Source organism: Pollachius pollachius (assembly GCF_949987615.1).
Source record: "Pollachius pollachius genome assembly, chromosome: 1".
NCBI classification, from domain to species: Eukaryota; Metazoa; Chordata; class Actinopteri; order Gadiformes; family Gadidae; genus Pollachius; species Pollachius pollachius.
The window spans coordinates 16,226,873-16,251,942 of record NC_136934.1 but is presented as its reverse complement, the minus strand read 5'-3'; the positions used below and the strand labels follow the sequence as shown (position 1 = coordinate 16,251,942).

Below are 25,070 nucleotides of genomic sequence, written 5' to 3'. Positions count from 1 at the left end.
CTGTTGTGTGTAAGCAAAGAGCAGTCACGCTGGAAGCAGTGCAGTTCGATTCTCCGAACTTGTGATCCAACCACCGGATCACAACCACACCAGCCGGGGCACCTATATATTGAAAGCAGAAGCCGCCCTTTATTCCTTCTCTCCATTCCTCAAAAGATATCGATCAAGATGGACTGCGGTATCATCACGTCGAAAACTGTGCTACTGCTTCTCAGTCTAATATTTTGGGTGAGTCTTCTCCGCCTTAAACGTCGTTATTGTACGTCGCATTTTGACTACCTCGGGGGTAGCTACGGACGAAAACAAAGGCTGACATTACTTCCGTAACCATCCTTCGATAATAACTTGGATTTAGTTTTTAAATGACATATGATCTCTTATTTAGCTGAATCGCTGGGCTCATAGTTTAATTTCATGTCATCTGTCGATGTTATGTTTTAAATCACACTGTTTATGTTTAGGCCATTTGGTCGCGTCTGTGTTTAATTGTATTTCTTAGGTTTAAAACTTTAGATTTCAGGGTGAAATGTCAGCTTTCGCTTCTACTGTAACAAAAAACAAGTAGGCATAATTTATAAAGTCAAGTAGTGGTAGGCCTACGGACTTAACGTCATGTTGCGTTCAGCCATAGCCATGCATTGACCTCCCTTGAAATTTAGTTTAACGGCCATTTGACCAAATTTACTGAATACTCATGGGTCAACCGTGAACTTTTTCGTAGTAGTAGTAGTACCATCTACTACGAAACTTCGTAGTAGTTTCGTAGTAGATTTTGAGGGGCAAATTGAGGATCTTATAATATCAGACCATACCTAATCATATTAGCAGACGGTGTCAACTCGTATTGTCACAGTCTAATTAGGTTGGACCGACATAGAACTCTCTTTGTATCTGTTAAACAAACCGTCCATGCCCACTTTCAGTTCCTTATTTCTGTTTAAACATACAAATTGCCTATTACCCCCCCCTTCCCCCCTTTTGTGTTTCTTTTACAGTCTAACCACTTCTAACATTTGTAACGGCAAAAAGGCAACTTCTAACATCATATAAATATATCTATCTTCTCTTCCTTTGATAGAGTTCTCCAAATCTCCTCAGCGATGATTCAATTTGCTTTGAAGAAAATAGAATTGACAGTGTTGGCTCATCATAGCACAAACAATGTTTAACTATAAAGACAAATCATTATGAAGGCAATCCGGTAGCCCTCCCCAAGCCAGGTTTTATTGGTAAATGTCTTTTACATTTTTAAAGAAAACCAAATCAAATGTTATATACATTACATTTTGGATGGACAAGTGAGTGCTGGAGTCCTTTCGCTACTAACTCACAACACATTCATATTTCATGAGTTCATTCTGAGTGAAACTCGGTTCATGGTTGAGTTTAACTTTAGTTAGTAAGTAGTTGAAGTTAACTGTGGAGGCCTTGAGCTTTCTGCTCACATTCCAGAGTAGGTGTACCGTGTACGTATGTACACCCACGTGGTCTAATTTCTCAGGCAAAAGATCAGAGTTCATGGTCCGATTAAGAGGTGGGGGAAGAGATGGGAAGGCTGGAGGGAGGGAGGGGTGTGGATAAGGTGGATCTCGTGACTACTGGGTGATGATAAATAAGTCATGCAAGAGATGGGGTTGGGTGGGACACACACACACACACACACACACACACACACACACACACACACACACACACACACACACACAGAGTATGCTGAGATTACCTTGAAAATTTTGATCCTTTTCTCAGTGAGTAAAGTACATAGTAGCCTACCTCCTAATATCATCGTTATAGTACTTTTTCGGTATCAGTATTCAGAATGTTTAGGGGAACTCACACATTGGGCTCTGAGAAAAATTGAAGCTAATGGGATTCAGTTCTGCAATGCATTAAATGATGAAGAAATGTTTAAACGTATACGCTTTCCATCTGCTGCGATCTGCATCAATATCAAACACTTAGAAACTAAAAAGGATCAGCATGCCTATTCTTTAAAGTTGTATTTGTTATCATAAATGTATCTGAGGATTTATTTAGGCTTTTTTTTGTCCGGCAGGATTAGGCCTGTAAAATATCCAACCCCTATCACGTATGATAGTCAAAGGAAAAAGTCGAAGCACAAAGTGACTGAAGCATTTTTATGTTTTGACCTCTGACTGTTCATGACTGTTTCCCAGGATGTCAGGCCCATTCCAAGCCGTCATCTTAGTGCTTATTCCCCATTAATAATAACAATTGTGCAACATGTTCATTGTTTATTCTAGAATTGTTAGGGTCTTGTTCTTGGTCTAGAAGTACCGAAATGGTGGGCTTGAAATTTTTTATCTGTGGAACATCAGATCACATGATCGTAACCCCCCCTATATGCTAATTTTCAGGATAACATTACGTCAGTTCATAGGCGTCCCGTTTTAAACATATTTACTCTTCGTATTGAGAAGGAATTAAGATTATGTTGATCAGGTGAATGACCCATGATTATCACAATGTATTTTCTTACAAAAACAGCCCCACACTCTCTCTCCCTCTTAACAGTTGAGCCTGAATTTGAAACCAAGACGTTATTCTTTCATTGTAAATGTCTTCGCTTGGGTTTTTGTTCTTCGGTGTATTACAAGTGTCCAAACAACGCTTTTAACGTTGGCTAAAGAGAACCTTAAGAAAAAGGCCTGATCGATTCATGCTCCAGTTAGAAAATAATGTGTTTCTAAAGAACAGCCCTGGTGTCACATGTCCAAAGCTCCTTGAATCCGTGTGTGAACTGTATTGCTCTACAATGCAAGGATTTTGTTGCTGAAATCTTGTGACCAGCAATGTCTGTGATAGAATAGCCTGGAAATCTGATAACAGATGAAAACAGGACATTTGGGAACTAACTATTAAACAACTCTTAAAGATAATATGTGGTTACTATGCAGTATATTAGAGATCCACTAATGGTGGTATCTATATAATTGTAACAACACTTGGCTGAAATTTGTGACTGAGTAGTGAACATCCTGAACTTATCTGACTTCTGTCTTCAAATGATTGCATCAGAAATATTTCTTGGCTTCAAGACCAGAGAGAACATGTCTGAATGCAGCCTTTAAGCTTTTTTAAAACAGCCTTTTCCCCCAAAATGCTAGAGCTGGATTGGATTATTTGAAAAATGTCATCACTTCTATCTTATACTGAAGATACCTGAAGATGTCGTAGGGTTGGGCCCTCACATCCCGTGTGCCATTGAACCACTGTTAGTCGCACTTGCGGTAGTCTCGTACATTTAGCACTCGCACTGATGGGTGCGCACAGCTATTGAAAGCTTTAAAATAATACATTTTGCCCCCATATTTCCTTGCAGGCTGCGGGAGCCGCCTTAGCCTATGTGGGGGCCTACATCATCCGGAGCTACACCAACTTTGAGGCCTTCCTGGAGAACAAATATGTCATGATCCCAGCCGTGATCATCATCTGTGTCGGCGTGGCGATGTTCCTTTTGGGCCTGCTGGGATGCTGTGCCACAATGTCAGAGTCCAAAGTCGGCCTCGGCTTGGTGCGTTTGCCCAGTGTTTGAGTTTTTGTTATTGATTATCGATTATTTTGTGTGTGTGTGTGTGTTTCTATGGTTTTGTAAGCTGCTATGAAATGTAAGATGCTTATTTGTGTCCTTTTCTCGTGTCTGTTTCTTTTCCCCAGTTCCTGTTCATCATCCTGGCGCTCTTCGCTGGTGAAGTTGCTGCTATGACCTTCTGTTTCATCTACCAGGGCAAGGTGAATCAGGAACCTTCATTCATGCATGTCAACATCCTTACTCTTTTGTGTATTTAACCTTCTGTCCAGCAGCTGTGCTGAGATGTGTGTTTGAGTTGTACTGTGTTGATTTGCAAAATACTGTTGCTCTTTCTCATTGCAATTTGTAGCCATCCCATCATCCTGGCTTCATATAACTGTTGCTTCTGTTTCGTAAATGATACAAAACACAACATGGCCTCTGAAAATCGTCATTTAGGTGTGTTTCTGTATAGCTTCCCAAGAGGTTTTGCAAAATATCTCCCTTGTATCTCTGCCATGTTTTTAACAATGTTATGTACGGCCTGCAATGCACCAAGGTATTTCCGTCTGTGATGCTTGCCTAGTCGGGGCTTGAGCTGCTTGTGTGAGCAGGGACTGAAGTGGATGGTCCGTCTGTTTGTTGTTTTAGATAACTGAGGACCTGAAGCGTTCGATGAACGACGTCTTCATGAAGTACGACGGGAAGAACACAGAGAGCGTTGCCGTGGATCACCTGCAGACCCAGGTGAGGGCTTCAACACGGTTGTGCTTACAGCGGTTTTGAACGGAAAATGCTTCACTCCTGTTGCTTTCTACAACTGAGGTTTTGCATTCTCCCATACTGGTTTGCATGTTTCTTGAAGTGTTTGGGTCTGAAACATGTGTGTTTATCCTTCTCTTTCCTAGTCTTGCAAATGCCTTTGCATGATTAAGTACAGTATTCATGTTTTAAAATCTGTGAAAGCTTTTGCCAACTGTTGCAATTACAAAGGAGAGAGAACGAAGAGCTAAAATAAATACTAAAGTTGTCTGCACTCGGGTCAGGAGAAAGCTAGAGAAAGGCAACAGCAAAGGAGAAGGAGCGAGAGAGAGAGTCCTGAGTTGGCCTGCAGTGATCATATCCTCTTCTCTCCCTCCCACAACAGCTGCAGTGCTGTGGAGTGTTTAACATGAGCAGCTGGGTGCCCACCCCCTGGTACACCAGCCACAACAACACAGTGCCCGTCTCCTGCTGCAAGAACCAGACGGAGTGCACCGGCCGGCTCAACCAGCCTCAGTTCCTCTTCACAAAGGTGGGCTACACCCCTATATCTCCCTGCTTCAGCTGTTGTTGTGAACTAACAATCAGAATGTTTACATGCACAGCTTAAAACGATTTAAAGCCGTAGTTCAACTATGCTCCTCAATCGGACAACTGCAATTGTCCGAGTATACATGGCGGTCAGAAAATCCATTCATTGGCCGAAGCATGTCATGCCACGGTGAGATAGGTGGCGCTGTACCCATTCCAACTAATAGAGCCACCGACTGACCCGTTGACGTCACTAGCAACAACAAACCCAGGCGGCATTCGAGAAAGATGTTTTCAGTAGACAGCTGTCAGTTCACTTCGGGTCCATGCCATTTCTCCAGCTCCTCCGGGTGTCCGCATACGGCAACAATCCCTTTCTCCTCCATGTCGCATTTCAATCTGGACTCCAAAGCCAAAGTTCTTTTCCCCAATTCCTTCGTCACCATGGCCGAGATAACCCTTTTGAGTCTTTACTTGTTGCTGAAGCACAAGTCGAAGAACCCAACGCAGTCTTCAAAGGAGACATGTTATGAAAACAACACTTTGGGGTGTTGTTTTGGGTCTCTGGTGCTCCCACACGCATACACACTTTGAAAAAAGTCTGTACATGATTTTTTGAGTGAGATATCCATCTCTGAAAGTACCCCGCCTACAGTTACCAAACGAGTGAGTCAGTTTCGGCGCCCCCTCCTACGTAGGAAGGAGACACAGTTGAATATTACCTCCCACTTCCCCGCTCCCCTCCAATCAGAGCATAGCTAAGCTTTTGTGAACTAGCGGACGAGCAGCTCCAGCGGGGGATAACTTGGCGGCAGCTCAGCTCCGGGAATGGGCCTACAATCGCTTTCTCTGCCGGGCTGCCACCAGAGCTGCCGGACTGCAGTCCGGAGGAGGAGACATGGAGGAGAAGGGGATTGTACTCCCGGAGCTGAGCTGCCGGACTGCTGCCGAGCTACCCCCGCCGGACTTTTCAGCTCCCGGAGGACGACCGCCGGAGCAGCTGGAAAGCTTCGGTGCCGGCCGGACTGCTGCCGAAGCTTCGGCGGCAGTCCGGCAGCTCCGGCGCGGGGAGCTCGGCGGCAGTCCGGCAGCTCAGCTCCCGGAGCACAATCCCTTTCTCCTCCATGTCGCGGTTCATGGACTTCAGAGAGCCAAGGCCAAAGTTCCTTTCCCCCCAATTCCTCTCAACCATGGCCGAGATATCCCCCACTACGAGTCTTTACTTGTTGTGAAAGTGCCAGAGACGTCAGACGCAGTCTTTATGATTCATAATTTCATCAGAGGTGCACATAGCTTTTGGCCTTGATATTAGATATAATATTATATAAATATCCATATATAATGCAAGATTTTTTTTCCAAAAAGCTATTTCCAGCAAACATCTTCAAAAACATGTTTTCTGGAACTCAAATACTATGTTTACTTGTTGTGAAAACGCCATAATATGTCTCCTTTAAGATTCATAATGTCATAATATCCCTGTCAGTTCGGCCGCGGTGCAATGAATGAAGATCGTTAACACGTCGGAAAAAAAAAACTTTTATTTTGACAGATGCCCAAAGATACTTCTTTACAACCTCGTTGATGACCAACATTTAGAAAAGCATGTACTTTTAATTCAGCCTTGGGTGAAATCCAACCTTTCCTGCTGTCGGCTCCCAGACCGTAGTTGAGGAGCACAGGAGGGACGTTCTCTCCAGGGCCGATGTTCTCTCGGGGGTAACACCCTTCACTTTGACCGGCAGTTGGTCTGCTTATAAGTCGGAATGAAGCGGCCACCCAATCTTGACAGGCTGGGTACTTTATTCGTAGTTCAACTAACTTTACAGTACACGTTTGCACAGACACAACCGGACTCGTTCATTCACTAAACTGACTAACTCACTCACTCGCTGAGGTCACTCACACACACACTGCCATTCTCGCGCACACACATACGTTTCTCTCGTAACAGAAGCATAGTGTGTACTGAATGCATGTTGATGAGGATACACTTATAGGGGGTAACTACATTGTTACGACACTGGCTTCCTCCATCTTCTTCACCCTTTTTTAAGAAATCGCTGTTTCCCGTTTTCCGACGGCAACAACAACAAGAATATTGTCTCCTTATACTTACGCTCACAGCCCCAGGAAGGGGCTGTGAGCATGAGCATGCGCAGAATGCATAATCCGATTCCAATCTAAATTAACATATACATGCACGCTTAATGCGACTATCAATCGAATAATCTAGGGGTCTTAATCCGACAATGAGAAACCCGATTTGATTTGATTTTAGTCCGACTAAGGTGTATACATGCATCTTAAAAATCCAATCATAGTTGGACTAAGCCAATAATTCGATTTTCTTGAGTGTCATGTAAACACACGTAAGTGATGATGTGGAGCGTGATGATAAGATCCTTTTGATTTTTATGTGGTTAGAGTATTATTTCAGTGTGTTTTCAGTGTTTATGATCAAATTAATATCAAATGATCCAAATCGGTGTTTGATCCAATGGGCTTGGTATTTTTTTTCTTTCTATCACTTTTTGTTTTTGTTATTTTCTGATAGAACATGATTATATTAAGATGCCATTAGAGGCTTTGTAGGAGTTTTTCAATGCAACACGTTAAAACCCATAGATAAAAAAACGAATACTTTATTTACATTCGTTGTTCCCTGTATTCTAACATCACTTCACCACCATTGTATGTTTTCGATTTGTGTTACTGGGTATTACCCCGGTCAAAATATAAGCCCTAATCCTTCTTTGTAATCCGAAACCTGTGCAGGTTAGCATTAGCATAGTTGAGGTTTCCATGTTAAAGGTCAGCCTGCCATGCAAAAAGTATATTTGTCCAGCTAGTTATGTGTAGCTTCATTATCATGCACAAACTTTGTAAAAAGTAATAATAAAAATGTGTGTTTCAGGGATGCCAAGACCAGGTGGATGTGCTCCTTCAGAATGTGTTGAGTTATTCCATGCTGGTGATCCTGGGCTTCGCCATAATTAAGGTAAGATGGTTATGACACTGAGGGGCCACAGACAGGAAGACCCCCATGGAATATTGTCAAAGCTCTATATCGCATTGGGGGGAATAATACCTGGCACTGCATTTTTTGTTCAGTCCTGACAAACAAAAACGTGTGTGTGTGTGTGTGTGTGTGTGTGTGTGTGAAATTAGAGAAATTTAAGTTTTTTGCTGTCACTTATAAACTGGTCTCTAGAAGATGGAGACATTGTTTATTAAACTACTGTTTACTAACAAGTATCTCAGAAAGCTGATTATGAAGTCCTAAATGTGTGTTTTGGTGTCTGTGTGTGTTTCCAGGTCTTCGGGATGCTGAGTGTGTGTGTGATCACCTGTAGGTGCAACGGCAGGAGGAATGGCTACCACCCCATCTATAACTGAGGCAGTTCCTTCTCCACCAGGCATTTAGCTTAGATATTCTTCCTCAGCCATAACCTTTTGCCTCTTTCTGATGCACTACCTGCTCCACTGTGCAATTAGCTAAGTGAAGCTCCGTCAGTCTTAACCTTTCTGCTGCCTCGTCCCATGGCTGCCTGTTACGTCCCTGCGCCTCGCTATAGGAGTTCACACACTTCCCCAGAGTCACCGTTAGACTGCAATCAGAAGGGAAATGTTACCAAACCTTTTAGTATAACAGCCCTTTTTCTGGAACTTACTTAAAACAATTTGATATGGGCAAAAAAATTTGTGAAATCATTTGATGGATGAGGACAGATTATGTGACACTTTTGCATTTGTCACACGTCTAAAAACATGAGTGTTTTCAAACGAAAAAACTTTAAAGCAAGGAATCCGCGGTTTTCAACAAGGCGGTTTCTTTTCCAACTTGGAAAACAATTTTGGACACAATTCACGAAACACTTGACTATTAAGAAGACAATTCACGAAACACTTTAAAAAAGTATCTTCACGAAACACTTAAGTATAAAGAGGTAAATAGGAACATGTGGCTCTTTCCTCACAAATGGATGGTTGGAATGGTTTTCACAAACCACTGATTCGACTCGTATTTCTATATATCTACTGAACACAAAATAAATGGTTATTTTATTTGACACAATACAAGGGGTAAACCATTATTTGTTTTCATCCTTGGGGTTTTAGTGAACGCCTCTGCGCTGCTTTTACATGACAAAAATAAACCACTACTCTACCTATAGGGGAGCTAATATGAGGAAGAAGTCACTCACATATGAGGTATTATATACGCTGTTTTGTATTGATTTTAAATGGGCATGATTCAGAGGCTAAGATTATAGTTTGAAAAATGTTTATCTATTTTAAGCCTCTACCATACTAGATGCAATGTTAGTTCTCCCTTATCGTATCTTTTCAAAGTTATGCATTGATGGGATTACTGTTGTGTATAATTGATTGCTAAAGTAATAAATTATGATATGGAAAAAATGAAGTTTTGTCTTATGTAATGGAATCCTTGCTGGTACATGAGAACTGCAGAAAGCAAAAAAACGTAAGATGAATTATGGAGTGATTCACTACCAGAGAACTAGATTTTTTATTTTCTTTGGTCGGAGCATTTGATTTATTTATTGCTGTCGGGATGTGAAGTATTTGAAAAAATATATGACAAACGATGCTTATGAAATAAATGGCCTACTCTACCCTTTCAAAACCATTATTGAGACTAAGACATAAATGTTTAAGGGCTACCGATGAACCAGACCAAACTATAATTTGCATTAGTTTACAAAGGTTTCGGTTTCTTGTGTAATGTCTTTCTGACATTAAACATTAGTTAAAGTTAGAACTCTATTTTTGGTTGCAGTGAATGAAAATAACCAACAGATGGTGCTAGATTTCTGTTATTTGCTAGGGCCATATAATCCCCCCGTGCTGGGATTCTGCGGAAAAAGTAAAAAAATGTAAAAAGTTGACAGAGCCCTACAGGGAACTATGGGCTTCAAATAGGGCGGGCCAACCTAAATACTCCAATTAAGGATGAAAATAATTTAATTTGATAATGCATTGGCCAAATAATACTTAAAGCTATGATGAACATGAGTTAATAATTGGCGTTGTTACTACATGCTCTGTTGATATTCAGCCGAAAAGCGAAATTTTCTTTTTCATGTAGAGCTGTCTCAACCGGAATGGCCTGCAAAACCACCAGAGATGGACTTCTATCTCCGCTTCTCCTCTGTGTGTGTGTGTGTGTGTGTGTGTGTGTGTGTGTGTGTGTGTGTGTGTGTGTGTGCGTGTGCATGAGTTTGCATTTGTGAGCGAAGCATTCATCTCAACTAATGCATCTCAAACTGTTTTCCTGGTTCTTTTCTCGTGCACCTTTAGTTTTTTCGCCTGGCCTTTCTAGTGCTGAGTTGGTGGGCGGCAGCCACCAGGTCCCTGTTAGGGGAGCAGAGAGGTCAGGGTCTGGTTAGTAATGAATATGCTCTCCACTCACTCATTTTCCATAGAACACAGGCCTGCAACTTTAATAGACAGGTCATTACATGTCAATGTAAATACCTTAATCCTACGAGAGATCACTGCAAAATCTCGATTAGTGAACATTGGGGAATTCAAAATGAATCCCAAGGGATAGTCGATAGTTGGTGCAAGATAAAATACGCCTAGTGAATAAAATAATATAATGCTTTCTCTATGACTACATGATTTTAATATTGTAATGCACTGTAGCTAGAGATAAGCATTTGCAATACAAACTTCAGACACACTATGTACTGTTCTTGACGTTTTATTATTTATTTTAACATAAACTAACGTACAAGCAAGCATGCGTGCGTACACACCCTCACACACACAGTCAGCAGAGTCCGATGTCCTCAAAGGGAAACTTCAGACCTCTAATTTATTTAGTCTCTTGTGCTCGATAGATATGTTTAGGAGGGGTAATCTGAGGAGGAAACACACTAACATTCACAAATAAACACTAATACATCAGCACGCAGGCAGACACACACTCGATCAGTCCCTTGTGTATGGCAGCAGGCATATCTGTCTATTCCATGGTGTGCGCTTGGGAACAGAGAGATACACAGAGGGAGAATGAGAAGACAGAGGTAGACACAGATGTTTTTCTACTCGCTTCCTTTCCTCTGGCATACCTACTTATATTCGATATGGCCGTAAGTTTGTGTGTATGTGTGTGCATTCCTGTAAATAGCAAGCTACCAGAGCCACTGCGTCTCCATTTATGAACGCTAATTAGAGACAATATGGGGATTGGGGGGTCAGAGATAACAGAAATAAAACAGAGAGCAGAGGAACCAGGTGAAACAGCTGAAACCATTGCAAGGGATTTTCAAACATAGTACTTGGCTTCACTGATTTACTATAAACCCTGCTGTTAATCCCTATTCATATATAGACGTGTTCATATATAATCACAAGCAGCATGGTAACACCCAAGTTGCTCATATCCTAAACCGCCCCCAGCCCACCTACAATGCTTGGCTATTTTAGTATTTGGCGGCTTAGCGGATGGCTTTATCCAGAGCGACCTACAGTGAGTTGAAGATGTACGTCGATCAGGACGTCAGGACAGGTAGGTGGCAGACATAGGGCTTTGAACCCATAATCTTTGCGTCAAATACATTAATCATGACGAGATCCTGGTTGTGGTGACCCTAGGTGCCACATGTTATACCAATGCTCTGCAGGAATTCCCCTGGCCCGCCACCTAGTTCTGGCTCCCCTGATCCTTGTCATTTGCAGATGCATGAGGAAGGGGTAGTAGGGGAGTCGTGTATTCTTTTTCTCTGATGGCCATTAATGAGGTCATCGTTGAATCATTCAGTGAATCTTAACACACTGTGTTGATTTGGTTGTTGTGAAACTCTCTCTCTCTCTCTCTCTCTCTCTCTCTCTCCCTCTCTAACATTCTCAGTCTCTCTCTTTCACACATTCCCTCCCTCTCTCTCTCTCTGTCCTTTTCTCTCTCGTTCTCTCTCTCTGTGTTTCTGTCTGTATCTGTCTCTCTCGTTTTTTCTGTCTGTCTGTCTGTCTGTCTGTCTGTCTGTCTGTCTGTCTGTCTGTCTGTCTGTCTGTCTGTCTGTCTGTCTGTCTGTCTGTCCGTCCGTCCGTCCGTCCGTCCGTCCGTCTCTCTCTTTCTCTATTACATTTCCCTAAATCCCTGTAATTACAGGACCTCCCTCATGATTATCTCATAACCCGCCAACTGTGCGGTATTCTCTCTCTGTCTATTGTTCTCTCCAGTTACTCTCTTGGGTGAATCCTGGGTTCCAAAAACGGTCAGTTAGTCGTTATTTAGACATAATAAACGTGTGCATTCAGTTTGTTTTCAGCTTTAAATAAGTCTGAATTTGACATTATCAGGATGGTGTTTCTGTTACATGTTTCAATTTGTAAACCACTCCTTTGCCAGTTCATCAATTTATACATGTCCTTTATTAATATGGGTACTATATGTGCTCTTCATTCTTGGAAAGAACATCAACATAGTTTTGTTTCTACTTTTTTTCAAGGTACATATCGGCAATTCTGAGATTAAAACAATGGCATAATCCAATGTAAATAAGGTTGGAGTCCCAATTTAGGTTTCTGGAATTACATATAATCAAGTTAAGAGTTCTCAATGTCATTCATTGCCAATATCTAAAGTAACCATGGTCCATTCAGCTTCATAAAGGACTATACACGACCGGTCCATAAGGTGCCTGATAAGCAGCAGTATGCTATCAGCAGAACGGCCGGACAGTGGAACAAAAGTGACGTCAGGTCGGGAGTCCACGAGACTCGAAGTTCCCTTCCAAAGAGGGGGTGAGCGGACCGGAGGGGAAGGTAGATAGACGAGGAGATTGGCACGTATTCATTCAGGGGGGGTAGGGGGGCAACCATCCGGAAAAAAACAGGCAACTACGCAAGTACAGCACATGGATTCACATTTCTAAGACTTTGTTTAATCCCTTCAGATTTACGTGATCGCCAGGCGTAGGCATTAAGTGAGCTGTCCGGGTACGTGCACATACACACACAAACACGCACGCACCCACCCACACACACGCACGCACGCACACACACACACACACACACACACACACACACACACACACACACACACACACACACACACACAAACTGAATCCACCACGGCTTGCTGTCTGTGCTTCTCACCCGACTGCCTGCTTCGCTGTTGCCTCGTTATCTCAATCAGATGCACTTTCTTTGTTGCTCGTCCATTGAAACCAGGGATTCTATCAAAAGCACCGACCTCTTTTTTCATTAAGGTGGGTTCTTTTTGCGTGACGGGTGGCAGTCTGCGGCATATGCTCCGGTGAGTGTTGGCTGTTGTTGCTGTATCTTGCTTTGTAGTTTTCTCCCTGAACGGGGCGATCGGTTGAAAGATGAACGGATGACGTTACTATCACGATGGGTAGGCCTATCTAGATACTGCTGGTATACAGTAGGACTGCGTTGGTACTCCATGCTTTGGATGTGAACTTCACGGAGATATGGATCTCCGGTGTGGTAGCGTTGACTTAATGCGTGTGTGTGTACGTGAGGAGGGTTTTGTTCCTGACACGGGCGGTTCTACAGACACAAAGGCAGCTGGGGGAACCGGGCTGCAACACGACTCCCATCAACTACTGGAGACAGCTGTGTAACGTTGGACAGCTAAAATGCTTTCCATGAAGTGATTTCACATATAATATTGTTCTTTTTTACGTGTAACAAATGAATGGAAAATTCCATTAATTTATACAATTGTGTGTGCTTTCCATGAAGTGATTTCACATATAATATTGTTATTTTTTGGTGATCACAAATGAATGGAAAATTCCATTCAATTATACAATTGTGGGAAAAAAACGGCCTCTCCAATGAGCTGCTTTATCAATCGAAAGTGGTCCATGGCGCTCTTATTCGTGTTCCATTGCGTTAGAAAATAGACGACAAGGCAGAAGCCCACATCCCAATGGTTATACATTATTTATAAAGTTAGCCCACCTTTGTACCGCCCACTGGCAATGCTCTCTTTCCCTCTCTGTTTCTCTTGCCCCCCACTCTCCCTCTCAATCCCTCTCTCACTGTGTGTCTCTGTGTCTGTGTGTGTGTGTGTGTGTGTGTGTCTCTCTCTCTCTCTCTCTCTCTCTCTCTCTCTCTCTCTCTCTCTCTCTCTCTCTCTCCCTCCCCCCCTCTTTTCTCTCTCCCCATCTTTTAGACCAAGACGCACTGATTTGTAGGCTGCAAGGAAGAATGCCTATGTGGAGAGTTCCATGCAATGCAGGAATAAACTAATCAATTATTTCTACAGAAAAGTTATCGGTCATCAACAATTACTTTACACACACACACACACACACACACACAAACACACACGCATCTGTAATATTATCCAACCAATGCTTTTTACTTCCGTCTCTCCATCTTCTTCCCCAATTTTCTCTCCATTCTTAATTCCCCTCCCTCTCTCCCTCCCTCCCCTGCCTCCCACACTCCTTCCCCTCTCCCTCCCTTTACCCTCCCTTCTTTCTCTCTCCCTCCCCTGCCTCCCCCCTTCTCCCCTTCCTCCCTCCCTCCCTCTGCCTCTCACACTCCCTTCCCCCACACTCCCTTCCTCTACCCTGCCTCCCACCCTTCTCCCCTCCCTCCCTTCTCCTTCACTTCGGCTGACAGCAGGCACTCCGCTGTGACAGAGGGTCCGCACGACGCTCCTCTCAGTGTCCCTACGCAGTGACCCACCAGGGTGAGGCCGGAATACCCCAGGTGGGCGAGAGCACAACAGGAAGCAGATTACCGAGGGATTACAAACGCTCAGACCCACCAACGTGCGCACACGCATGCACTCAGTATCGATGTCCAGTGAATGGTGGGAATCGGACACCCTATACTGCGAACGGGCCTCTCCGACTGAACTGTCTGGTTGATTGACTGATTGACTGACTGGCCGAAATCCTCATTGGTCATGGAGGAGGAGGGGAGCCCACAGCCAGCTGTTAGTGATTGAAGTGTATTTAATTCAATAATACCCACCACCACTAACACCACCACCACCACTAGGCTGAATGAGCACGGAGGTTTTGAAACTAAACTGAGAGAAGGAGACAAAGACTGTGAGAGTTCGAAGAGAGCGAGAGATTAAAAGGAAAGCATTGGATCAAGAAAAAAGTAGAACCACTGTCTGTGGTACCGCGGTACGTTTACACGTGTATCCGCGGGATCCCGGCGCGCGAGAGGGCTGTTGTTGCCATGGAGACCACTGGCCTGTGCCCCGGTAAGGAGCCACTATCGTCTCTATGGTGTTATTACAACTTTTAGTGTGGGCGCCTGCTATCTGCCGTGTCAGGTAGTTTAAGAAATCCAAAGCACCAGTGTATAACTAGCCTGAACACGGCGGCGTTGGTACAGCATCAAGAAAAACAATGTTACCCTTGACACACGGGACCAACTACCTGAACCCACACCGTGGGACTTTTATTGTTAAAGGTCCACCTGCAGCACCATTGACGGAACCAAATGTTTGATTTCTGCCCTACTGGTTTTATTTATTTTGATCCGTTCTGAGCATCCTGAGCAGCGAGATACGCTTTTCATCGAGGTCCACTCGAGAGGATGTTGACAATGTAATCCCAGGAAATCCCAGTGTTTTACTGACTTTATGGAATTAAAACAGGGTTAAGCTGGGAGGAAACACATGGCCTACTAAAACATGGCAGTCGGGGAATGAGTGCAGCAGAACCAATAGATGTGGATAAGAGTTTCTCTCTTGCCTCCGGAGCACGGTTAAAAGTTAGCTGCATCCAGCTTTAATAAAATCACTTTTTATTGTAAAACTGTATTTCCTGTGGAAAGCTCCTCTCTGATGTCCCCCCTGGGACCTTACCCTGGGGAGAGAAGGACCTCGGTACAATGCCAAACGGCAACACCAAGCCTGCTCCGTTCTTTTATATGATCCCATTGAACCTGAAGTCGAGCAGCAGATCGCCCATCCCAGCCGGCCTCCGTAGTGCCTACCATGGCACGATGTCACGACACCCCGCGCCTCCCTCACGGCTTTGACCTCGGGGGCCACTTTGTTGACCTTCGACCCCTGGGCGCCGGCGCCACGGGCCTGGTGCTGTCGGCGGTGGACCAGCGGACTGGTCAGCGGGTGGCGGTGAAGAAGCTGGTGATGCGCGACCCGGTGGCGGTGAAGCACGCCCTGCGCGAGGTCAAGATAACGCGGCGGCTGCGCCACGAGAACGTGGTGTGCGTCTACGAGGTGCTGGCCCCGTACGGCGTGCCGCTGCCCCGGGACCCCGCCCATCTTGGCGCCCTCTACATCGTGCAGGAGTGCATGGAGACAGATCTGGCCCGTCTGCTCGAACAAGCACCGCTTCCCACCGGTAAACTGCTTTTTATTTCCTAAAGTACTCCTATGATTATGTCCACCTTGAGTTTGATACCCCATTGTTAACATGATTGTCTTCATAAGAATTCATGTGTTTCTTTATTCCGATTAACCCTCAATTGAAATGAAAACTTTTGAGTTTAGTTGCTTAGTTGTTGAAGTCAAAATATGAATGTCTTTAATGTCTGATGTAAAGCAAAACCCCAAACTCCTGCTTCTTTGCTGTAGACTCCTAATGTAGCCGGTTTACCTGCGTGGGCTAAAGAGATGAGGCAGGTTCTGTGCTTCTGTGAACCAGGTCATGCTACTCTGCTGTTCTACCAACTGCTCCGGGGACTGAAGTTCATCCACTCAGCCAACGTTCTGCACAGGGACCTGAAGCCCGCCAACATCTTCATCAATACGGACCAACTGCTGCTGAAGATAGGGGACTTTGGCCTGGCCAGGATAGTCGACCCTCACTACTCTCATAAGGTGATAATCAGCCGTCAAGAATAGCTGTAATACTTGTGGTTGTGTTTTTTTTGCTCCGATTTAAATGTGGTCTCAAATCAAGTGGTTGCATGGCAAGTGAACAAAGTTGAGAAATATCTCGGACAACTTGTGAAACTGGCCCAAAGTATTCAAAAAGTCCAGCCAAGTCACCTGATCACACTACTTCTGAACAGCGCCTTATGTAGCAAAAATAAATCGGATTTAGAAACTTTGACCGATTATGTGAGGTCCTGAAGACCCTCACACAGCCCTTCAACCTTGTAATCGCCTCTAACAACAGAGTGTTAAGAAGAGTTTGTACACTTGTGCTGGACCTTGCAGAAAGACTTGTGTCTTTTTAACCTCTTTAACACATACTGATTCAATCCCCGTCCGTACAATGATTTAGTAACAACAAGGCAAAGGTCGGCAAGGACACAAGCATTGACTGCTGTCACACGCTAAGGCTGTTTGCACAGCAAACAGCCTTAAAGGAGGTCTGCTCAGGTTTTGCTTTGGGTCAAGATGTGTGTGAGTATCTGTGTCTGTGTGACAATATGTGTGGGTATGTGTGAGAGAGATGTGTAGCCTTGTTCCAACTGCCTTCACTGTGCATGAATGAATATGAGCAGCGGGCCCCCGATTCCGGGAGTTTAACAATGGCTTCAAGAGGTCCACTTGGTTCCTCTGACTTCACCTCAAGATGACGTAAGATAGCGGTGCCCTCTGTGCGTCCCGACAGGCCTCCCTTCACACCCTGACCCTGTGTGCTCGAACGGGACGTTCGGTTTCCTCTTTCCTAGCTGTGGTGTCATGGGATGTCTGTATCAGAACGGGCGGTGAGCTCGCCTGTCCGTTGTGGATAATGGTCTCTGAGAGATTAATACAAATCTTCACTGCTCCACTGTACCGCTCTACAGTCTAGTGTGATACTGATACGGCAGCAGGCACTGTGTGTGTGTGTGTGTGTATGTGTGTGTTTGTTTGTGTCTGTCTTTGTGTGTGTGTGTGTGTGTGTGTGTGTGTGTGAGTGCGTGCGTGCGTGCGTGCCTGCGTGCGTGCGTGCGTGAAAGGAAATCTCAGCTCTGAGCGCAGGGCAGTGCATCAGCAGGAAGCAAACACAGGGGGTGATGAAGGACAGAGTGAGCACAGGGAGAGAGAGAGACAGAGAGAGAGAGTCAAACAAGGGCAGAGGAAAAAGAGAGAGAGTGTGAAGACATCAGATGTGAGAAAAAATAGAGAGAATAAAATAGAGGGCACAGTGTACGTGTGTCTCCTGAGAGCACACTGTGTGTGTGTGTGTGTGTCTGTGTCTGTGTGTTGTTGTTGTTGTGAGTGTGTGTGGAGATGTTTTTGTGTGTGTGTGTGTGTGTGTGTGTGTGTGTGTGTGTGTGTGTATGTGAGAGAGGGTTTCTGATTGTGCTCATGTATTTGCGTTTGTGTGCGTGTGTTAGAGAATGAAAACAGAGTATTAGAGCATCTGGGGTTGGTCCAGTACAGAAGAAACAGCGTGTCCTTGGCCAGAGTGTGTTGTTCCAAGACTCTCTCCACTGGTGCTGCCCATCAAGACAACTTGCTTTAGAAGTAGAAATGAGGACAAAGGGATCAGAGAACAGAGATTAATTATTCTATCACGGATCTCTTCATCTTTTTTCATCTCCAAACATGAAATACAAGGATTGTCAGTTTGTGTGCGCGTGTGTGTGCATGTGTGTGGGTGCATGCGTACATGTGTGTGTGTGTCGAGGCGTGTATGTGTGTATATCTAGTGGCATATATGCATGTGTAACCTCGCTCATACAAATTGTAATGAGAAAAATTAATAATAAAAATGTATTCATACACAAAATCTGATAGTATACGAGAAATTGTGCGAGCAGGAGAGAGAGAAATATGATCAAAGTAGATTAATATTCATGGTTCTCTAACCCTCTCTTTTTCTCTCTATCACTTTCCATCCCTCTCTCTCTACATCACACCCTCTCTCTCTCTCTCTCTCTCTCTCTCTCTCTCTCTCTCTCGCTCTCTCTCAAGATGCAAGTATTTACAGGAGAGTCCTTAGTCTCTCTATCTCTCTCCCCCTCTCACACCTGGTCCCTGTCTTGCCATCTGAAGCAGAGTGCAGAGGGGGAGGGGTGCTCAGGCATGCTGACCCAGAGACAACACAGGAGGGACTAGAGGGGAAGAGGCAGCACAACAGCTAGAAGTCATATGAGTTCAGCCCCTGACACTCAGAGAGGCAAATACAGCTTAGGGAAGAAACACTCTTATTTATTGAGTACATTTTATAAACTAAGATGTCGGGGGCCAAACACGTGTGTTTATAAATGATGACGCTATGTGACTGCTACTTTTTAATCCATTGCTTCTCTAAAAGACAAGTAGTATTATGAACCATGACTGTAGGCGCAAGACATGATGGACAGGCATAATGGTAAGAAATGTGTGCACTTACAGTATTGTAAGACACTTTGGATAAAAGTGTCTACCAAATGGCATAGTGGTGTGTAAACATAATATAATGAATGCATTTTGATGAATCCAAAATGAGGCAAAAATTAAATATGCCATTTGGCTGACGCCTTTACCCAAAGCATCCAAGATTAACATGAGTGCTTGCATATTTAAAATGGGGGAGCCCCAGTGGGAATCGCACCATAACCATGCCCTGCAAATTGAGGACAGGAAGACAGAATACGGCATTTTTATGTCACGCTCTGCTACTTATTGACACGTTATGAAAGCATGTGTCTGTGATTAATAAGTATGTGTTTCTGATGGTGTTAATGTCAGGGCCAAGGCGAAAACAAGGACTTGTTATAATCGCAACAGAGTTGACACATACGTGTAAGATAACAACACGTTATTTATAAGCATTATTCAATTAGACTATGATATTATCAAACCCACTTCCGGGACTGTGGAACTTCAGCGATGATCAGAGCATCAGATTAGATCAGAATTGAGGATTGTCTCCGTACACCAGAATCACAACGTCCCCATAAGAACTGACTCAGAGCCGAAGAGGACGAAGCTCTGGGGAGGCTGAGGGGAGGGGGGGGGTGGCAGAGTGTACAGGTGAAAATTGTCAGAGTAGTGAAGAACGAGAAAGGGAGGGATGCAGCGAGAGTGTGAAAGGGAGGCGAAAATGAAGAGACAGTGAAGGGAGGGGGGATGAGGTGGAAAAGTTGGGTCTGGGAACGGGGGGCTTGATGATTCTCCAGGCAGCTATATGGAGAGACAGAGGGTCAGGTGGAAAGGGGAAAAAATAAAAGGAATGTTTGATGGGGATGGGGTGAGAGAGGAATGGAGGGAAGAAGGAGAGGAGGGTGAAAGTGAGTATGTGACGTTTTGCAGAGAGAGAGAGGGAGAGAGAGGGAGGGAGGGGGCGAGAGAGAAAATGACTGGGGCAAAATGGAGGATAGGGCAGAAGCTGTGCGTGTGTTTTGTCCAGCACTCATCAAACATTCAACAGTCGTTTCTGCTCTGTCATCCGCTGGCATGCCGTGCCCGATCTGGACCCCAGGAGAGGGAGAGCAGGGAGGAGGAGGAGGAGGAGGAGGGGGAGGAGGAGGAGGAGGAGGAGGGGGAGGAGGAGGAGGAGGAGGAGGAGGAGAGGTTGGGATGTGAAACAGGAAGAGGAGACAGAGAGAGGCCCAAGTGAGCCAGACACGAGGATGACAGCATGAGGTGAGAAAGCAGAAAGGAGGTGGGGTGAGGACGCCAGGCTGAGGTCTTGAAATATCCCAGCATGTAATTAAAGGTTATATTTGTATGACTTTGGAAGAGGGCCTTTTACTGCATCAGAGAGGGCGGTCACAGCTGTCTCATAATGAGAGACTATGCTGTGCACTATGTTAATAAACCAGCGTAGTTCATTGGTCATTCGATGAAGAATATGGTAAATGATGTGTAGTTGTGTCACTGATGATATACAACTCTTGTGTGAACGATTATATCAAAATATATTGAATATAGTCAGCGATGTTCAGAAGCATTCATAGCAAATATGTTAACTTTTAATGATTGTTTTTATCGTGTGTCAACACACAAACACATATACTTTTTATAATCCCTCAAACTCGCTTCGTTTTGTTTGCCTCATCTCTCTCTATGTTATTTCTCTCTCTCTCTCTCCAGGGCTACCTCTCTGAAGGCCTGGTGACTAAATGGTACCGCTCTCCTCGACTGCTGCTCTCGCCCAACAACTACACCAAGGCCATTGACATGTGGGCTGCCGGCTGCATACTGGCCGAGATGCTCACTGGTCGCATGCTTTTTGCAGGTAAAAAGTACATGCCTTTCGCTTATCCACTAGAACATCAAGAAGTCCATGGATACTTTAGTTGAACTGTTGTCCTTGCGCCCCCTGTTGGCAATGTGCAGTATTATAATATAACGTAAACAGACATTTGAAGCTTTAAGAAGGGGAATTTAACTATAAATTCCGTTCATTTAAATAAATTATATCAACGGTGTTGATTTAATTTATTAGTGCTTGCTTTGTTTTCTCTTCTTCTAGCCAATTACACGCTTATAGATCCTGTCCCAGCAACATGATTCGAAACAGATAAGAAGCAGGAAAAAAAGATTATTATCCAGGACTCTCGTGTTAAAGAGACTACTGTCTCAATGAGACTACCCTGGTAAAACAAAGGATAAAAAATTAAGAATAAAAAAAAGTTATTCATCTAAATGAGACTAGACTACTACTTCATCACTACAAACCATTCTTAGATAAATATTTTTTACAGACCTACTGGTATTGTCCTGTTAGCAGTCGTTGACGTGCTTCCATTGTGTCTCCATTGGTTTATTGCGGTCTGCAGGAGCCCATGAGTTGGAACAGATGCAGCTGATCCTGGACACAGTGCCCGTTCTGAGGGAGGAGGACCGACTGGACCTCCTGCAGGTGATGCCCTCCTATGTCAGCCGTGGATGGAGGGTCCGGAGGACCTTCGCTCAGCTGCTGCCTGAAGTAGAGGCTGAAGGTCAGTAAGGAACTCACACTGTTATCCTGCTGTAGTCAGTGTTGAGCGATAGTTATTTTGATAACGTTATAAATACAATCATATTCTATTACTGATATATCCTACAAATAAAAAATGTCACTCTTTATTTTAAATAATCGTAATAACTAGTAACTCCCAAAACCTCTCCCAAATTACGCCACCCAGACAGCCGAGCTACGCAGGTTAACGTCACACAGATGGACAGCCAGTTGGGACACTTGTTATTAAGAATTTTGAATTCTAAAAGCCTCTCGCCTACTCACTGGGAGGGGTCGCTTATGGAAGCGGCTTTGGTCTGTCTTTTATCTAATAGAAATGCATCAACTCCTCACTAACTTGCCTGAGCCGAGATGGACGCACCTCCACGATCTCACTTCCCCTCTGTTTATGGCCTCATACCTCATACCTCAAACACCAAAGTATAGATACTTACATAATGAATACTTCGTAATGAATCGTCATTATCATCATCCTCGCCTCATATCATGGTACCTGTTCTCCTTTAATTCGACTTTTTGACCCATTTGAGTATGTGTCCCCGCTCGATTCTACAGCCCTTTCATTAACAAGATGCTCCCGTCCCCCTCTCGCCTCTCCTCCTTTTCTCCCCCCCCCCCCCCCCCCCCTCTGGGCGCCTTTCTCTCCAGCCGTTGACTTCCTGGAGCGTATCTTGACCTTCAACCCCGCCGACCGGCTGACGGCGGCGGCGGCGCTGTCCCACGCCTTCCTCAAGCAGTACTCGTGCGCCGCGGACGAGCCCACGTCCAAGCAGCCCTTCCGCATCGAGGACGAGCTGGAGGACAGCCTGGTGGCAGAGCACAGCCGCAGCGCCAGCAGCACCAGCCGGGCCGACAGCCTCCCCTGGGACAGGTGGGCTGCACGCGGGTCACCACCAGTTTTCACGGTGGACCTCCTGGTTGAGGACGGGGTTTGAGTGTTTGCTTCTCAACTTCAGTCATTTGCTGTCTATGTGCTTTATGCGTCCAGCATGGTTTTCATTATTGTCAATTCATTCTAGCTCAGTTCTGTTATTATTTTTTATTGTTATTGTGATTGAATACAATGGCATTATTGTAACCTATTGTTGGAGATATTGGATGGATGTTTGGAATTAAAAGTAAGCACATTTTGACTGTACGTTTATACGGTTCATTGAGTGACATATTGATCGACCAAACCACTGGGACCCCCTACCCCCTGGGTCTACAGGTTCGAGAGCAGCCTGTCCACTGAGCTGTGCCTGCGGCAGGTGGGGGAGGGGTGTCGATGTGTGCCCCCTGGGGGACGTCTCCCCTCCCACCTGGGGGACACCATGGAGGGGGAGGAGGTCCAGCGAGACCCGCGCGCCGGTTCCACCTCCCTGGTGGAAGAGGCCCAGGTGAGATACACCCTTCTTCTCTCAAGGTTACCAATCTCAAACAAAGTTCAATTCATGATTATCTGGCAATATGAGGCATGAACGTCCACTCCAGTTTGTATTGTCCACACAGACACCCTCCTTCCAACCGATGGGTCAAGATTGGGCTTGTACGGCTTCTACCTAGTGTTAATAAATAGGGATATGTTCATTCTCTTACTTGTCAACATTTTAATGATTTAAATAATGTGTTACAATGTGTGGGATGGTACAAAGTATAAAAAGATGCATTGAATGTTGAGGTCAATTTTGTAAAAAAAAAAGAATTGGTATGTTATTCACCATGTTGTGCCATGTTAATGCTAGAACCAGAGGTTATAGTAAAGCTTATATTTATATTTGTCCCCTCTATTTCTTACGCTGTTTCATTCTTTATTTCCTTCTTCCTCTCTTTTGTTCGTTGTTTCCGTTTCCAGGTTGACCCGCGCAAACACTCCCACAGCAGCTCTGCGGAGCGCTTCCTGGAACACTCCCACTCGTCTCTGGACCGGGCTGTGGGTGGCGGCTCCAGCTACGGGGAGCTGGACTGCGACCGCTCCTGCGACTACAAGGTGGGCTCCCCGTCCTACCTGGACAAGATCGCCTGGAGGGAGGGCAAGCCCCAGCACTACTCTGAGCCCAAGCTCATCCTGGACCTGTCCCATTGGAAACGCAACACCCTCGCTAACACCAAGCACACTGCTAACGCTAAGGCCCTGTCCGCCCCAGCCGGGCCAGTCACAGGCGGCATGGAGGAGAAGGAGGACGAGCTAGAGGGGGGCGTGGCAGAGGGAGAGGAGGAGACAGGAGACTTGTTCAAGGAGATCTCCCGCTGGGTGGAGACCACCAATTCCGGTCTCCACTCCCCGAGTCCGAGCCCGCCGCCGGGCCAGCTCTCTCCGTCCTGTTACACCTTCTCTCCCCCTCTCCCTCTCTCCCCGACCGACGTCACCACCTCTCTCTTCCAACGGCGCACAGCGCTCGGAGCGCAGCTGCTAACCGACTGCGACGGGACCGTTACCCACAGCGGCATGCTAAGCCCTCTTCCTCCTGCGGTGTCTTCCTCAATCTTTCTCCCGTCGCTTTTACCTTCCTCTCCCTCCTCTCCTTTCCCGCCGACGTCCCCAGAGCCTGCAGTCTCCTGGCCCACCTCACCTGCTCCTCCTCCTTCTCCTCCCTCTGCTGCTGTGCGGGAGCCTGCCTCTGGTGTTTCCTTCTCTTCTCCCTCTTCTCCTTTGCCACCCACTTTGCCTCCTCCTCCTTCTCCTCCCTCTGCTGCTGTGCAGGAGCCTGCCTCCGGTGTTTCCTCCTCCTGTCCCTCCTCTTTTCCCCTCTACGAGGTCCACAGCATGGCTGTGGTGGAGGAGGAAGAAGAGGTGCTGCCCGCCAAGCAGGAGGCGAGGCTGTTTGACCTGGACGTCTTCATCTCCCGGGCACTGAAACTGTGCGGGCAGAGCGAGGACAAAGCAGAGGGGAAGAGTGCGAGAGAGGGCAGGAGAACAGGAAAGGAGGGTAAACAGGTGAGCGTTAACCAAAGGGTCTCCAACTCTTGATGCAGACGGGTCGATTGCATTCGGACATTCTGAGTTCTGCATTTAAACATTATGCGACACAATAACAACGAGTGAATTAAAGCGCTGACAATGTTTTTCAAGGCCAGGGGTTTAATATATGCCGAGTGTTATTTTCCTCTGACAACTCTTACAAGTTTAGTTTCTTCTTTTTTTTTTTACTCGAGGGTTGAGGGTTTTATGGTAATATCATCCTCAAACCAGCTTTTTGCTAGGTACTCTCTGGTTCCTCACTGAAGTAGCTCCTCAAATGTAATCACTGAAATGTTGTTAGTATGGCACTGTTTATGTTACTTGAAAGTCAAACAACGCCAGCATTTTTGCAGGAACTGGGCTGATGCATGGTGCATAGTAATGACTTAAGATTTAACATGTTGTCAAAAACACATCCTCTTGGTTTAATGATAAATCCTGTGATAGTAAAATAGTCTTCCAGCCATGAAAT

The 25,070-nt window shown here is 45.2% G+C and overlaps 2 protein-coding genes across 2 annotated transcripts; both read left to right on the top strand.

The window, feature by feature from the left end:
* The first annotated feature begins 13 nt into the window (after window positions 1-13).
* On the top strand, window positions 14-9,282 carry tspan36 (tetraspanin 36). Its single transcript, XM_079753384.1, has 7 exons — window positions 14-228; window positions 3,344-3,535; window positions 3,679-3,753; window positions 4,184-4,279; window positions 4,680-4,826; window positions 7,743-7,826; window positions 8,144-9,282. Exons 1-7 carry the CDS (start codon window positions 169-171, stop codon window positions 8,222-8,224), a joined length of 735 nt encoding a protein of 244 aa, XP_079609510.1. The 5' UTR covers window positions 14-168; the 3' UTR covers window positions 8,225-9,282.
* A 6,515-nt stretch (window positions 9,283-15,797) lies between these two features.
* Window positions 15,798-24,607, top strand: mapk4 (mitogen-activated protein kinase 4; the record flags this gene model as incomplete). The annotated part of the gene is made up of 7 exons (XM_079731537.1): window positions 15,798-16,167; window positions 16,471-16,646; window positions 20,787-20,931; window positions 21,476-21,637; window positions 22,306-22,528; window positions 22,868-23,036; window positions 23,492-24,607. The coding sequence occupies 7 exons, from the start codon at window positions 15,798-15,800 to the stop codon at window positions 24,605-24,607; spliced, it is 2,361 nt and encodes a 786-aa protein (XP_079587663.1).
* Window positions 24,608-25,070: the final 463 nt, after the last annotated feature.